General features: G+C 44.0%; 1 protein-coding gene across 1 annotated transcript in view; it reads left to right on the forward strand.

Moving 5' to 3' along the window:
* LOC135250052 (short transient receptor potential channel 7) overlaps nucleotides 1–17,078 on the forward strand; it is a 126,034-nt gene that overhangs the window by 78,573 nt on the left and 30,383 nt on the right. Inside the window, exons 2-3 of the mRNA XM_064325884.1 lie at nucleotides 6,153–6,929; nucleotides 14,573–14,755. Coding sequence (XP_064181954.1) covers nucleotides 6,177–6,929; nucleotides 14,573–14,755 — 936 coding nt within the window. The 5' untranslated portion in view covers nucleotides 6,153–6,176. The remainder of the gene's footprint in view (nucleotides 1–6,152; nucleotides 6,930–14,572; nucleotides 14,756–17,078) is intronic.

Here is a 17,078-nt window from a genome sequence, read left to right on the forward strand (position 1 = left end):
TGTAGGCAAAGATGTTCCAAGACTACCACAGAAAAAAGACAACATAAACGTAATCTCACCGGAAAATGCAAACCATTGGTAAGCCTCAAGAACAGGATGTTCAAGTTAGAGTTTGCAAAAAAAAAAAAAAAAAAAAACTACATTAAAGACTACTGAGTTCTGGAACAAACAATTGCACTGTAAAATGTCCAGTGTTAATTCAACTCCCAACAGATAACATTTGGTCCCACATTCCAGAGTGAAACCAAATGTTATCCGGTAAGAGTTGAATTAACGCTGCCAGAGTTGAATTAACACTGGGCATTTTACTGGGTCTGGAGATATGAGTTGAGTGTTAATCTGTTCCAAAGTGAAGGAAAGAGGAAAGGGCAGAGAAAGAAATTAACTGCTAATAATCCAAAGCGCCCCCCCCCCCCCCCCCACCCTCATCTTTGAAACATGGCGGAGGTTGTGTATGGCTTGAATGAATTGTGCAGGATGAATTCTAAAGTTTACAGAAATGTATTTTCTCATGCTAAAGACAAAAAGCCCCAGAAACAAACAGGAACTGAAGATGGCTGCAATACATACCTGACAGAGCATCACCAGGGAAGACACCCAGCCCTGGTGATGTCTAAGGATTGCAAACTTGACTGGGTGACTTTATTTATGATTGTGTTCATTTGTCTAAATACTTGTTGAGCTATGTATTAAAAAGGGTGCCATTTCTACACAGATCAGCTCAAATGGATGAAAAAAAACCTTATAGCTGACAGTCTGTACTTTAACCCCATATTAATTGTTCTTTTTCAAATCACCTGTGCTGGAATACAGAGCCAAAACAATAAAAATCGTGCTGCTGTCCAAATACTTACAAACTGCACTCACTGCTGTGGGAATACAAATGCCAAAATGTTGGCTATTTTGTTCCAACTGAGTGAACAAACAAAAAAGTTTTAGGTGGTCTTCAGTAAGCATTCTCAATGCAGTGTGATTAATTCATCAAACACAGTCAACAAAGTTCAGTCTCTCTGTGCTCCTAGCTTCTCATTTTGACAGCAGTTGATCCATTTTTTTTCCATTTCTCTTGCAATTAAGTTTGAAAGGCAAATATAGACCTGTTCAAGTGTACCTATTGATATATTCTTAGAAAAACCCTAAAAAGCAAAGCGACACTTGAGCCGATGGTAGTGTGTACCTGAAATACAGTAGATTTAACTTTTTTTTTGTTCACTTTAAGAGCAAAATGTGTCGCAGTGAGGTTGAATGTGTGGCTTTGACGTATTGAGGCAGTGAAAGACATGGTGGGGTATTCTCCAGCAGGTGCTTTAAATCTGAAAACATGCTTTTTTTGTGTGTGTGCCAGGCAGACAGAGATCTCACGCAGAGCAACCTTTACTCACATGTCAGAGGCTTCTAAGTTTAAAAAGTACTTCCAGTTCTGTGTTGGTTACAGTGCCAAAACTGGGGTTAAAAATAAACTTCTTTCCTTTTTTTTTGTTTATTTTTTCTTGAGAGCTTCAATGGTATGTGATATCAGGGAGTATGGCTACTGTGTGTGTGCGTGTATGTGCGTGTGTGTGTGTTGACTGATGATGGAAGTAACTGTGGAGTTGGAGATGGAGTGTAACTGTGCAAGGAATGGCCAGATAGTGAGTGAGTGAGTGAGTGAATGAGTGAAAGGGAGCTTGTGTGGTACCACTGTGTTCATTGTTTTTAAGAAAAATAAGTGGCTGATTTGGTGTCAAATTACAGAGTATTTCCTTCTCTGAAAACTTCTTTAATCTTCCAATGAGAGCACTCTTGGTAATGTGAGTAGATCTGATGAAATCGTATCCTCCAGTTTCAAAGAACAAAGTGCGAGATGTTAGGGATAAGGAAGCAGGAGATGTGGTCCGTTCGATTTCTGGAGTTGTTTTTCAAAACCACACATTCTATACTACACCAAAACATTAAAATTACAATTTATTTCTGGCATCAATCTACAGTCCATGATCCCTCCCTCTCTCTCTCTCTCTCTCTCTCTCTCTCTCTCTCTCTCTCGCTATCTATCTATCTTTTTCTCTCTGTCTCTGTCTCTCAAAATGCTGTTGGACAGAAAGCAGTATGTTAATTGAGTGCTTTGCCCTGACTATGAATATATGTCTGTCTGTCTGTGCGTCTGGTCCTGCTTGGTCCAGCAGGAAGCGATTTGCCTAGTGCCCCATTGTGATTCAGGACGGCCTCCTGTAATGACAGTGCGGGCAGCTAATTTCCATTCTGACAGCAGATGAGAAAAGGGAATTATTAACATGCAAGTCTGTGGTGGATGTGAACCTGACCATACATATCATCAGCTCCTCCTCCCGTTTAAAAAAAAAAAAAAAATTGTTCTTTATCAACAACCTACATAGCTTTTTCTGATGAAGAGATCATTCGAGCATCTTTTTCTCCGTCACTGTTTCTCTTCCCCTCTGACTCACACACCCGAACATTTGTCTGCTTCCAGGGAGGATGCTTTAGTCGTGCGCCACCCCTTTGAAGATCCCCCTTGCAACGCAGTCCGCTTCAATGGGTTCCCATTTTCCCCTCTTCATCTGTCTTTGCATCTTAACAAGTCGGTGTTTCATCTGCGAGACCTTTTTTCTGGGGGGTCAATATATTCAGTCCAATGATTACGACAAACTATTGAGTGTTAAGGGAGACAGGAGCACAGGTGTCTCTTCCTGTTACTCAGGATTCAATGGAGGCTTTTGCCCAACATGACTCAAATTAAAACACATATTCTTCATTACCGTGCCCAGTATACCTGAGTGAGCTGGAGAAATGTCTGCTGACAGATTTCCTTTTTTTTCTGCTCTTGCTAATTTATCTTGAACCTTCCAGAGCTACAGGCTCCCCGTCTAATCCCTACCACTGACATGTCAGTCAAGCCTCTGCACGAGACAGATATTTAAATCATTTCCTCTGTTTGCAATCCTCTCCTCCTGCCATCCTTGAAACTTGTTTTTCGCCCCCTGATGCATCGAGTGGGGGTGGAGTGGTGCCATTTTCCCCCTGAATGCTCCACCAGTGAAATGGAGAGGAAATCCAAAGAGAGGGTGGGAGGTAATTAAATTTGTGTCCCTGGTTGCATGACTGAAACCTGACATTTCAATGAAGACTGTGTGTCTGCATGTGTGTGTGTGTGTGTGTGTATGCGTGTGCGTGTCTGGGTGTGTGTGTGTGTGTGTGTGTGTGTATATGTGTGTGTATGTGTGTGCGTGTCTGGGTGTGTGTGTGTAGGTGTGTGTGTGTGTGGTTGTATGTGTGTGTGTGCGTGTGTGTACAGCATGTGTGTGTTTGTGTGTGTGCATGTATGTGCTTGTGTGTGTGTTTGTTTGTGTACGTGCATGTGTGTGTGTGTGTGTGTGCGTGTGCGTGCGTGTGCATGTGTGTGTGTGCGTGTGTGTGTATGCATGCATGTGTGCGTGCACATACGTTTGTGTGTGCACATGTAAAAGGCATGTGAAAAACTCTTGCAAGCCTCTTTTATCTCGCTCTGCTATCAGAAGATGGTTTGGAATGTACACATTGCCAGCCTGGCATTTCTCAGGAGTTTTTAAGTTCAGCATTTTGAAGTATTTACTCCAGATGTGCACTTTACTACATCTTTTCAAGTGCTCCGCTGTTCTGTTTCATCCTGAGCATTTTTTTTCCCTGGGAAAGGCATCCTAGTCAATTAAGCCAAAATCCGTAACAACAGTGTGGTCTGAGGCATCTGTTCCGCTGGTCCTGGTGACCTGAAATAAAATGATTTATTTAACATCATTCAAGTGCAGACATCTGCAGCATTTCCATCACGTAAGATTATTTTATGTCTATGTGAGTGCAGAGGAGGAGCTGGAATCTGTCAGACTGTTAGCCCTCCTAGCAGATCGCAGATAGCCCTCCTAACCTTTTGTAAAATGTAACAATGGACACACTAGCACCTGTAGGGTTTCAGAGACGCAGCCATTTTTTGGATATTTGAACTTTATTCCCCTCGGTCCAGTTTGTGTCTAACACCATTTAAGTTGATTGCTTTGATGCTGTTTAGTAGCATCTGAGAGTCGTTTAACTTTTCAGCACTCAGCATTGATCACACAGCCCAGAAGAGTTTGTTAAAGATAAGACTACATAGCCTAGAAGACTTTGTTAACAATAAGATTGATTCTGGAGTTTTGGATTGCACTGTTGCGACCAAACAGGCAGACAAAAGCACATCGGTGGATGGGCAGAAGGGCTGATCTCAATAGACCAATATAAAGCTGGCAGGCCATCTGTGTGGTGAAGCACATCCTGCAGCTACATCACTTCCTGTTTCATTAAGCATTCTGTGGCACAGATTGTAGTGCTGGAGGCTGGGTTTTTAGATGAGTACTTGCACGGTGAGGGTTATGATTGGTGAGGCCTGTCAGTCGGTCATGCCAGATGTAGCGCAGCTACATTTTGGCTATGGATTGACTATGATTTTGTTTGCTCTGTACTGCAGAGTTAGTTTTAGTTCAATTTTCAAGTTACTGTTTGCAGAGAGTGTGGACTAATGCCAGTACAAATGACTGTATTACCCAGCTCTTTGCTCCCGTATTTTTTTCTGTGCTATACACCTGTAGTGCTAGAGCTCTCTCTCTCCTGCGTAACCGCGGCAATGCACACAGGACTCTCGCGTCGTCGGCCTCCCGCGGTGAGGATTTGGTGTGTGGAACCGGCTCCTCCCTCACCTCTGTCACGTCAGCAGCATTCCAAAGGGACCGAAGCAGCGGATTATGGGTTCCTGTCCCGGTGCCGGCTGTCCTGCCGCTCAAAATCGCAGTAACCTTGACGGGACAATCTCCCCTCTCTGCTGGTGGAGGTTTAGTGTCGCGAAACAAGGCGTCCATATTAAATGTTGTTGTGTACTCCGGGGCGAAGAGAGAGCAGTCTGCACAGCTCTCCGGGTCGGACCCTGGGGAATTCACCAGGCCTCGCAGGAGAAGCTGAGACTGAGCGATAGGTCTCTGAGCATCCTGTCACTCATCTTCTGCACCTTGTACCTACCTGACCCTACCACCCCCTCCACCTCTCTCTTCCTCAGTGTTTCAAAGGACAAGCACACAAAATGTACATAGCATTTGTTTTCCATATGGCCTGTTTCTCTGAAAAACAGAAACCAAGGGATTCTCTGGGAATGACCAAATAAATACTTTCCTTGGGCTTCATTTTCACACTCATTCACATGCTTGGTGGCCAAGCTCCATTTAGACAAATGAGTAATTTGAAGATAAAGCGTAAATGAGACTATGATTATTCTTTCAGTAAACAGCTAGAGGTGTCCTTTTAGCACACAGTGGTGCTTCTGTTGGATTAAACAGAAATGTGAAGCATTTCCCCTATGGGCCGTCCCCCATTTCCACGCACATCTCTGTGCTGTTTGGCTTTTGCAATATGGCTACAGACTCACAGAGTGAATCAACCTCTGTGAAGTCACTGAATTTAATCTGTGCAGCTCAGCATAGTGTTGTGTTTGTGGTGATAACCTCAATCTTTTTCTTTTGTGAAATGCAAAGAAGTACATTTGTAAAAATAAATACATGAATAAATGAATGATTGGTTTTCTGAGGCCTGTAGACATTGATGCGCATCCTGTAGAGTGTGTTTTATGAGCAGAGGGAACTTCCTGCCCATGATGTGTGGAGGAGGAGGAGGAAATGAGGTGTGGAATGGAGAATGTTTTTCAGAGAGGAAGCTCGTGCCGGGCTCAGAGAGGAGAGTGGACGGAACGTGTGGGTGAAGGCGTTTTTGGGCAGGGTCCTCCCCTGGTCACAGATGAGCAGATGATGATGGGAACAGTGATTTTACTGTTTCATGCTGACCGGAAACCCTTAAAAAGAAACCCTTCATCCTCTGCTCCCTCTGCTCCCTCTCTCACTCCCTCACCTCACGATCCCTCTCTCTCTCCCTCGCACTCTCCCTCTCTCACTCCCTCACCTCACGCTTCCTCTCTCTCTCCCTCGCTCTCTCGCTCTCTCACTCCCTCACCTCACCCTTCCTCTCTCTCTCCCTCGCTCTCTCCCTCACTCACTCCCTCACCTCACCCTTCCTCTCTCTTTCCCTCGCTCTCTCCCTCTCTCACTCCCTCACCTCACGCTCCCTCTCTCTTTCTCTCTCTCTCCCTCGCTCTCTCCAGGCCCGAGAAGATCGGCGGCGGCGGCGAGGCCATGCACCGGCGGCACACCACGCTGCGCGAGAAGGGCCGGCGGCAGGCCGTCCGCGGGCCGGCGTACATGTTCAACGAGCGCGGCACCAGCCTGACGGCGGAGGAGGAGCGCTTCCTGGACGCCGCCGAGTACGGCAACATCCCCGTGGTGCGCAAGATGCTGGACGAGTCCAAGACGCTCAACTTCAACTGCGTGGACTACATGGGCCAGAATGCACTGCAGCTGGCGGTGGGCAACGAGCACCTGGAGGTGACGGAGCTGCTGCTGAAGAAGGACAGCCTGGCGCGGGTGGGCGACGGGCTGCTGCTGGCCATCAGCAAAGGGTACGTGCGCATCGTGGAGGCCATCCTGGGCCACGCGGCGTTCGCGGGCGGCCTGCGCCTCACCCTCAGCCCGCTGGAGCAGGAGCTGCGGGACGACGACTTCTACGCCTACGACGAGGACGGCACGCGCTTCTCGCACGACGTGACGCCCGTCATCCTGGCCGCGCACTGCCAGGAGTACGAGATCGTGCACATCCTGCTGTTGAAGGGCGCGCGCATCGAGCGGCCGCACGACTACTTCTGCAAGTGCGGCGAGTGCGCCGAGAAGCAGCGCCGCGACTCCTTCAGCCACTCCCGCTCCCGCATGAACGCCTACAAGGGCCTGGCCAGCCCCGCCTACCTCTCGCTGTCCAGCGAGGACCCCGTCCTCACCGCCCTGGAGCTCAGCAACGAGCTGTCCCGGCTCGCCAACATCGAAACCGAGTTCAAGGTAAGGGTCGGGGGGGGGGGGGGGGGGGAGGGCGCGCCATGCAAGATGAGTGCCGCTTTAGGACATTTGTGTTTCCAGGTGCAAACCTGACTCATTTTCTGACGCAGACTGAAGACCCTCCTTTTTGGACTATACCACGGCTGTCCTGACCTCCTTTAGCGATCCTCTGGGGTGGTATTATTGTTTGCAGAACTTATGGTTGGTTTGTTCGGTTAGCTTCACACTCCTGTGCCTTCTCGGGGATATTGCACTTTTATATTCCTCAGATTAACCCTGATGTTCTCCGGTTTTCTCAGTCACAGTGGATAACGATGTTTGCTAAGTGATTGTAGTGTAAAGTCATGCAATGTAATGGTTGTTACACTTTCTAAAGCAGGGTGGTCCAACAAATTTCCTTGAAGGCAATTATATTTTTCCCCTCTAATCTCTGTTCTAAACTCAATTAAACCAAGGAATTACGCACTTTAGTTTTTTTTTTTTTTTTTGGTTACACACATTTGTTACAGACATTTGTGTCCTGTCCTGTAATACTGAAGCAAATAGTGGCACATGTAAATGTACAAGTGCAAATACAAATGGTTAATTAAGGAACTGGACCAACTAGCCTGGGGAAATTGGATGGTGGCAAAACATTATGAGTATGACCACTGTGATCCGAGACTTGACGGACGGACTTCCTGTATGCCAAAAGGAAATTACATCCGGTGTGTGAGCAGCACCGACGCAAACCAAGGATGCCACTTTCCGGGTCCACTCTGTGAACTGAATAAGTTCGTGAAATCCGTCCCCTCCTTACAAGCTCCCTTGCATATAAAGTCCCATTGGCCTGCCTCTCATTTTACAGACAGACTGCTAATGCCTGGCACAGCACGGCAGGACAGCGTCGTGTCTGTCAGACAGGTATTTAATTGCAGGAATCTATTCAGTGGAAAGAAGTCACGCAGCTTTTGATATGGGCTCAGATGCCTTTCCAATCTGCGGCGTGAGAGCGCTTAATTGAAAACGTTTCTGGAGGACCCGGTGTAATTGGCAGCAATCACTCCGCCATTATTTCATGATTATTTAACGTCCCCGACGCCTTGGTTGATGGGGACCAGGTCACCCATTTCATTATTTTCCTGTGAAATGATTAAACACTTCTATTAATAGACAGGACCCAAACGATTTTCAGAACATCCCTGGAGATGTGTGGGATTCTCAGACAAACATTAGTCTTGATAATGTCAGTTTAAATGTCGTTGCAACGTACTCGTTGTTTAAAAGCTAATCCCTCGTTATTTACCTAAAGGGAAGACCAGAGCCTGCTGCCATTTCCATTGTACTGTTACTTTAGTCTTTGTGCACTTACCAAACCACTATGGCATCTCCTACTTTCTATTCTATACACTGAACCACAAAAGCAAGTAAATATTGTAATATGTGTCTGACTCAAGTGCTTCTGAAGCAGAGACCCCAACGACCCCAAGTGCTAATATATTCACCTTATTAGAGGCCTTCAACTGATGTCTAGCATACATTTTGCAGTCAACAATTCATAGCTGTGATGATAAACTCTTGCATCAGATAGAATTTGATTGGTTGTTTGATGTCACCCCAGACCATCTCAAGCACAGACTGTGGTAAGAGGCACCTCTTGTCCAGCACGTGCCCTGTATTCAGAGAGAGGTGTGGTCAGTGGCAGGTGATGTCCACCTGCTGCATGCTCCTCAAGAACTGACCCTGCCCAATGAATAAAGGCACTTTATCAAGAAATTACTGTCAAAAAGTAATGGTTGAGAAATTATGATTTTCCATTTCTCTGTGGGTCTCCACTGCGACAATTCATGTTTATTCATTATGGAGACAAATATCCACTCTTCCTTTGAACCTCAGGAGAACAGAAATCTTCTCTGCAATTAGCAGGTCTTTGTAACTGTGGGAGCGGATATAATGTACTTTGAGAGCATTCTGTAAATGGACGGCACCTTCCAACGCCCCCCCCCCCCCCCCCCCCCCCTTACAAGGCAAAGAACAAAGATTTTGTACAAACATTTAAGGAACATAAAATGACTAGACATAGCTTCAAAGCAAATATTTCTGCCATCTGAATATTCCAGATAAACGAGTTGTCTTTTCGTGGTCTGGTATCGAATCGGGATTGTGCCAGTGCTGATGTAAAATTGTCTCTGGTGATGCCAAGGATTTGAGGGTTTCAGACAGCTAGGAAGATAACAACTCATCAAACACCAGCAAACCCCTGCTGGACAAACAAGTCTGTCTGTTAAGCTGCACCCAAGGGGCCTGGTTTACTAAGACTTTCAGCATGTGCAAAACCTTTTCGCATGTACAAAACTAATAACACGACCAACGGCTGGTGCAAAATGAATGTCATGACCAATCATTGGACATGTTATTGATTTTGTGCGAGCTAAAAGGTTTTGCACATACTAAAGGTCTTAGTAAACCAGGTCGAAAGTGTCTTTCTCCCACACATGTCTGTGCCAGCCCATCTTGCAAACTGGTGAATGATGAGAAGTAGTGGCTGACATCACACGCATTAGAGGAGAGCATAAGCCTTGTAAAATGCACCCGCAACTGGTAAATGCACCAGCAAATTCGGGAGGAGATGAATTCAAAACATTTCCCTGTTTTTTTTAAAGAAATGGGGGTTACTCTGGTCGTCTTGATATGAAGCGAGTATCTGTGCTCCGGGTCATTGTTGCTAATGGACTGGGACGCTTCAGTACCTGCTGACTTGTCGGCTTTCGCTGCCTTGAATTGAATATGCCTCGTCCCGTTATTTGTGGTGGCTGCGGAATTGTATTGCCCGCGTTTGGATTCTTAGCATCATTATGCTAATTGCCTAAATCTGACCTGCAAGCAGGATTTGATTACTCCTACTGAGAATGGTGCTGCTGGACTCTGCTTCTTTCAAACAGCGCAATTGGAGCACAAGGGAGTCTTTCCTTTCATAGCATAGATAGCGCTGGTGGTTTCTTTTTTTTTTCTCTGAAAACATTAATTAAAATTCCCTGACTCTGTGACTGTCGGAATAATGTAAATGTAATTTAGCCCGTGTTCTAGGCCAGGGGTTTTCAGACTTGATCCCAGGGACTGGCTGAGTGTGCTGAATTTTGTTCTCGCCATAATTGCAACCTCTGAATATTAAAGAGCCGTTAACGGTTCTTAATTAGACACTTAATGTCAGCTCAAGGATGATTTACCCTCTTAAGGTCAAATTATGTCAGAAATAACAGTGTATGCCTTGAAGAATTCATATTACACATTCAAATCCCATCATTTTTAATCAGTCAGATTAACGGATGCTTTAATTTTTTTTTTTTTGTAATATACTGTATGACAAATGATTCCTTTAGACAAAGGGTTACATTTCTAAATTTATTCAATTATAGACTGACAGGTGTAATCACTGGGGTCTTAATAACTGAAAGCGTGGTCATCTTGTCACTGAAACTGAAACTTTTGTGAAGAATGAATGAGTTCAATGACAGACCTAATAGCAATGAGCCAAACCATGTATTATGCTGGAATAAGATAAAGTATAAAACGACAATAGGACTTAAACTTATGTTTTAAATAACCTTAACTGATCAGGATATTGGCTGTGACCGAATCCAGCATACACAGCGGGTCCAAGGTCCACGTTAGAAAACTACTGTTTTTGGGCAGTGTTGCAGAAAATAACTGATGGCTATTTTTAATTTCTTTTTCTGACAGATCATTATTTAAGTGTTGAGTTTCATTTAATGCTCCACTAGATAAAATGATGACAACATTTAAATGGTGCCTAATATTTTGTTATTAGAATACTGAAGAATTAAGATTGTGCCATATAAACTCACTATTCAGAATTCTGTGTTCGGAATAAGCCTACTGTTTTCTCAATAAGAATGTTCAAACTGAGAGACAGATAAGGGATATTGCATTAATATTCTATTTGATAAAAACAGATAATCATCATTAGTCATGTAAATACATCATTTGACATTTGTAAGCATACCCAATATTTTCATTAAGTTTGTGAATGTGTAGGCCTGATTTACAAGGATGGCAGATTTTCAGTCTTAAATTAATTGTAATAGTGCCCTACATCTTTCTTTCAACTAATTTGGCATCATTTTATCTTTTTGCTCAGTTTTGGTTTTGGCAATGGATGAGGGGATTTAGAAGGACAGTGTTATTTTGTTTGAGTGACACAAGCCTCTAATTCAAGTTCCCATCTATTATACTTCATGATGTGTTGTTTTTCCAACATAATCAATTTACATTGCCAAAGTCTCCGTTGTTATGCCATATAAGTGTCATTGAGAAGAATAACTAATATGTTGTTTTAGCTTATAAAGTTAAAAAGCTAATCTGCATAGATAGCTAAATACGCTAGCACATTCTCCCTATCTCTTAGCACAATGAAAGACAGTGGATAGGATATGACACATGTCCAGACTGCATTTATGTAGCATGTGTGTTCATGGAACAATACCTTTCATGGGTATGTGAAGAGCATTTTCAGAGTATAAATTGCAAATATATGCAATCAGAATTCTTCAACATCATGAATATGACCTGCATGTCAACATGGTCAGTTTCCCTTACCAACCGAGGCCACTGGGAAAAGACTCAGTCAGGTCCAGGTTCACTTTCAGGTCATATAGTATAGGATGAATCTATAAGCTTCAGCCTTCACCACCTGCTTAGCAGTAGCCGTCCTGGACAGTGCTGGACTCCACATAATAGCTCTACATTACAGAAAATGTATGTGTGAAGGGCTCAGTCGTTCGGTTGCCAATTTTTCCTGCTGATTTATTTTCAGAGAGCAGTTGTTTGTTAGTCCATTGATTGGTTGGGTAGACAAGCTCATTTGTCAGTGTGTAAATGCACAACATGCATGTGGTGTAAATATATTTGCTGGGGCTGTGATTTGTGGGAAATTCAATTCGATTTTTACTCAGGAAATTGCACTTATTAACCTTGCTGTATTCAAAGTCAAATATTATTTATTGTTTTCAAGTTTCAGCATTTTGTTTTTCATTTAGATAGTGATTTATTTCTTTCTTTATGTAAAATTCGTTACAGATTCTGGGCTATTGGATACTTACACCAGACTATACAAATATATATGCATGCGTACATATCTACACACACAGCTCAATTAGATTGATTTAGAGAAAATGGTCTCCATTTGCAGCCATGCCAGCTATAATTATTGGCAGCTAGGCTTGTGTGACACTTTTGTATGCTGAGGTGCCATTTCCTTAATTAATGGATGTGCCATTATAACCTCTGTTTGCATAAACTTGGCCACATGCAAAAATACACACATGCACACACACACATATAGACACACTCATACATATACACACACACACACACTTCCCTTGCTCTGTGTTAAAGCACCATATCTTTTATCCCAAAGTGTGCTGTGGAAAAAGTCTTCGGAGCCCTGATGCTGCCCCCATGCTGAAAGGCTTTGGGGAGAATCCAAGTGTTTTATGACTCATGCTTCTCTCAATGATGTGTGATGTACTGCATCGGAGTATCTCCTGAATGCTTGTTCAGGTAAACTGACCAAATCCCCTATAATCACCGAACAGTACATCAAAGTGTGTGGCAGAGATCAAAAGCTTGCAGGACTGCACACATACAATAGTGACGGTCCTGTGGAAATCTGAATCAGGTCTGCTCATCTGAATCTATTAGGACTTCCCTGCCTTGTTTGCAAGCACCTGCTCCAATGCTCTCCTTTTGCCCTGTCCTTAGGCGCCGATCTGAGCCATAAGACCCCACCCCTTCCTCTGGACACCACCCTTGAATTACACGCAGCCATGTGTGTTTGTTAACTAGCTCCTGTGCTAATCAATCATTGCAGGTGTAATGCTGTGCTCTTTCCAGCATTGGTCTGCCCCAGGTGGCTAGGCTAAACCAACATGTTCTGTGTGCTATAGAGCCCACCCAAAAGTGCACCATTCAGCTATTTACATGTTTAATGAAGACATTAATGTGTAGCCTTCAGGGGTTGCTGTGTCAGTATTAGATGAAAAAGAATAAAAAATGCACTCTCATTGAAAATCAATGTTTCAACCCACGTTGGGTCTCTGTGACCCAGTGTGGGTTCAAATGTTGACTGTGGTGTGGTGAATGAAGTTTTTTTCTCAGTCTTCTCAGTGTTTCAGTCATTGTGGTGAATTTATTCCCATTTTTTAAATGTTAGAAAAACATAATATCAGAGCTTGAATGTATTTATAGTATTTATTACGTTTAATGTAATTTGCAATCAATATACTTGATATTATAAAATAAAGCATGGATTACAATAATAATTATTATAATAAATATAATGTACCAATTATTGCAATTAATATGACACTGTAATTCATATTAAAATTATGTTGTATTATTTATGATATAATATTTTATTACTGGTTTTTTATCCCCTTATCTTTCCTTCTCTCATTCAATCACTCACTGTTTCACAGTCACAGACATTTTCCCACTTTCTCTCTCTGATTTTCCATTTTTCCCTCCCTCTGAATTTCAGTACCCTGTTCACACTTTTATAAACAACAAAATCAGACGCAACTGTGACAAAGGTTTTCCAATTTAATGTTGTTGCTGTGGTGGAAAATTATGGTCCAATTTAATGTTTTGTTTTTCAGTGGAAGAAATGGCAGATTCTAAACAACAGGGCTTTGCACTCTGGAAACAGATGTGACAAACAGCGGGGGCAAAAACATTATTTTTCATTTTTATCAAGAAAATCACCAAAGTTGGAGCTACCTGAGCTGTAATTTCACTGTGACTGTAGTCCTGCGATTGGTCACAGAATCTGCAGCACGTCTGTCGAAAAAAAGTGTATTTGTGATTACCACTCGCGGTAAAAGATCATTGTACTATTTTCCTAGGACTGGGTGTTTTTCACAAAGCCAACTGCAGAATATTTGTGGAATTATAAACTGAGCAGCAGTTGCTTGAGTTGAAAGCCCTGGTTGTTATCTGGGAAAGTGAGTGAAATCCTTCAATTTTAATGGCGATTAAAGTTACAAGAGGGCCCCCCTGGTTATGCTTCAGCCATAAGTGCTTTTTCTCAGACTTTCTGAAGAAGCTGCTTCTAACTGCAGAACAGTTGCTCTCCATCAGCATGCTGCACTCGCACACTGCATTCCATTAATCCCTTTTGAATGACAGAATCCGCCGTGTTTATTCCACTCTGCAAGCGGCTTTTGATCTTTTGTGCTCGCACTTCCTGTTCGTCGCAGATTCGGTGTTCTCGCGGCCGAGGCGAGGTATCAACAACAGGTGATTTGATCCAATTAAATGTTTCGGTGTTGCGTGAGGCCACTCCCTCCCTGGAGGATTTGGAGCTGTCTCACCTGACTACGCTTTGAATAAAAGCAATTACTGCACTGTTACTTTATGTGTATCAAATGGGAATGAGTAATAAAGTACCACATGGAAATGTGTTTCCCCTTCTCAGATAAGATTAATTTGAGACTGGTACACACTGTAGTACAGATGAAACATGGCTTCTCTCTGCTTAGAGCATCCAGAGAAAGTTCTGTCTGCATGTCTGTCTGAATCAGCTATTGTCTTCTTTTAATCTGCATGCATCCTCTCTCTCTCTCTCTCTCTCTCTCTCCCTCCCTCAGAATGACTACAGAAAGCTCTCTATGCAGTGCAAGGACTTTGTGGTGGGGGTATTAGACCTGTGTCGGGACACGGAGGAGGTGGAAGCCATACTGAATGGAGATGTGGACCAGGTCCCTCCCGGTGACCACAGCCGGCCCTGCCTCAGCCGGGTGAAGTTGGCCATCAAGTATGAGGTGAAGAAGGTGAGTTCGCTCCTCAGCTGTGATTTTTAAGGATTCCATATGACTTTCGTTATATTGTGCTACACAGAATGAATGCAACACAATGGTGAGATGACCCCTGACCCCTCACCTTTCAACCATCGCATGTCATTATTTCAGAAAGGCCAAAGGTCAGCAGCACAGAAACCGTAGCTTTGTCAAAAGCATTTTTGCACAGCATTGGCATGACATTGTGGCAGCACAGGTACACAACAGCACAGCACTGAAGTCCATGGTGTTTGCCTTTGCTTTGCAAAGTAATGGCACATTTTGGTGAAATGTAGGAGAGAGTAAAAGCTACACACAAGTACGTTTGCAGGCCTGGTGTGCTCAACACCTTGTTGTCTCTGCATCACTCAATGTAGTGATAACCTGTTCCACACACAGAGACATACAGCAGTCTGTGCCAGTTAACATGTCTCCATTTCAGTCTTTTTGTTTTATTGTTTCTTTCCCATCCATAATTTCTGAATACCTGAGTCATTGCTGTGGGTATTGATTCGCCTCACTTCCCTGTACAGCCCCAGGGTGCAGTAGGAGGCTCGGCGTTAATCGTCATTTACTGTACGCACGGCTCCGTTCAGGCTTAGCGGATTCCTGCTCATTTACCAACGCAAATAGAACGGCCCGATGTACAAAACCTGCTCTGTCTTATGTTTGTCGAAGCTCTGCCTCCCCGGTGAGAATGTTTGTCTATATCCTATTATTACAAAAGAGTGAGCCTGGAGTAATGAGGATAAAATAGGCTGATGGATGGATTTATGTACTGCTGTGAGGCAGGTCACAGAACAGCCCCATATAAAATATACAAAACAGTACTCAAAAAATGATGTGATATAGTTAGAGCAGCTGAAAAAGGCAATGAATCTCAGCTTTTTATTTTCCTCCTATGCTTTTATTTATTGGAATGAGAGAGAACTTAGAAGAGAACTAAACCATCGACTCATAATTTATTTGGAGGGCTGTGGCTTTTTTTGATGTTATGGACCTGGTAGCTAGTTTTCCTCCTGTGCTACATCGCATTAATATCAGTTGGAATGCTAGTATATCCCTTATCCGTGCAGGATAGGTAGGATCTTGGTGTTGTGTCTGTCTGTCTGTGATTTTCTGCACGTGTGCCAGTGCATTTGCATTATTGATGCATGTGTGTCGGGGCCTGTCTGCGTGTTAGTGATGCAAAGCAGCGGGGCGACTCACCGTCAAGTTCAGTTTATTTATGAATGGAAATTTCTGACTGCGGCTGTCACTGAGGATGAGGAGGAGGAGGAGGAGGAGGAGGTCAGGGACGCTGCGATGCTCATGCGGGCTGGAGTGAAGGACAGTGACGAGATTATGAGGGGGTAGAGTCATGGAGCCTACAAAGAGTACAAGAGGCGGGGTCAGGGACACCACAACGATTATGAGGGCACAATAGAATGATTATAAGGGGCGGGGTCAGGGACACCACAACGATTATGAGGGCACAATAGAATGATTATAAGGGGCGGGGTCAGGGACACCACAACGATTATGAGGGCACAATAGAATGATTATAAGGGGCGGGGTCAGGGACACCACAACAATTATGAGGGCACAGTAGAATAATTATGAGGGGCGGGGTCAGGGACTGAACAATGATTATGAGGGCACAGTAGAATGATTATAAGGGGCGGGGTCAGGGACTGAACAATGATTATGAGGGCACAGTAGAATGATTATAAGGGGCGGGGTCAAGGACACTACAATGATTATGAGGGCACGGTAGAATGATTATAAGGGGTAAGTTCTCAGAGACACTAAAGGGGATGAGTGTTAGAAGGGAGGAGGGGCAAGTGTGGGTGTAGAAAATCCCAGACAGAAATAATGCTGACCCTTCATTTGTTTGCTGTTGGAGGTTTTTAATAAGAGTAATTTATTTTTTCTGAAGAAACTGCTGTGTGATTGAATTATGAAAGAGGGAGTGTAACAGGTGAGAACAGGGTGAAAGAGAACAGGGAGAAGAAAATGGGGAACATTGGGAAGGGAAGCAAGGAAAAGAGAGAGAGAGAGAAGAAGCGACTGATGACAGAGCAGGAGCAGATGAAGATGTCAGAGAAGCAGAGACTGGAGAGAAGCAGGGGGCTGAAAACAAAAGGCCACGGTGTGGGAGTGGTGACAGGATGGGACGCGTCCCTAAACCTGAATGTCATTACTGTCACGCGCCCAGCTACGGCCGAGGCGGCGCTGTGACAGGACTACGGGAGGAGGCCCTCACGGGAGTCCCGGCTCTGACAGGGCGATGTCTTCCCCGCCTCAGAGACAGCTTACAAAAAACACCTTAATGCGC

This window comes from Anguilla rostrata, chromosome 3, assembly GCF_018555375.3.
Source record: "Anguilla rostrata isolate EN2019 chromosome 3, ASM1855537v3, whole genome shotgun sequence".
NCBI lineage: Eukaryota > Metazoa > Chordata > Actinopteri > Anguilliformes > Anguillidae > Anguilla > Anguilla rostrata.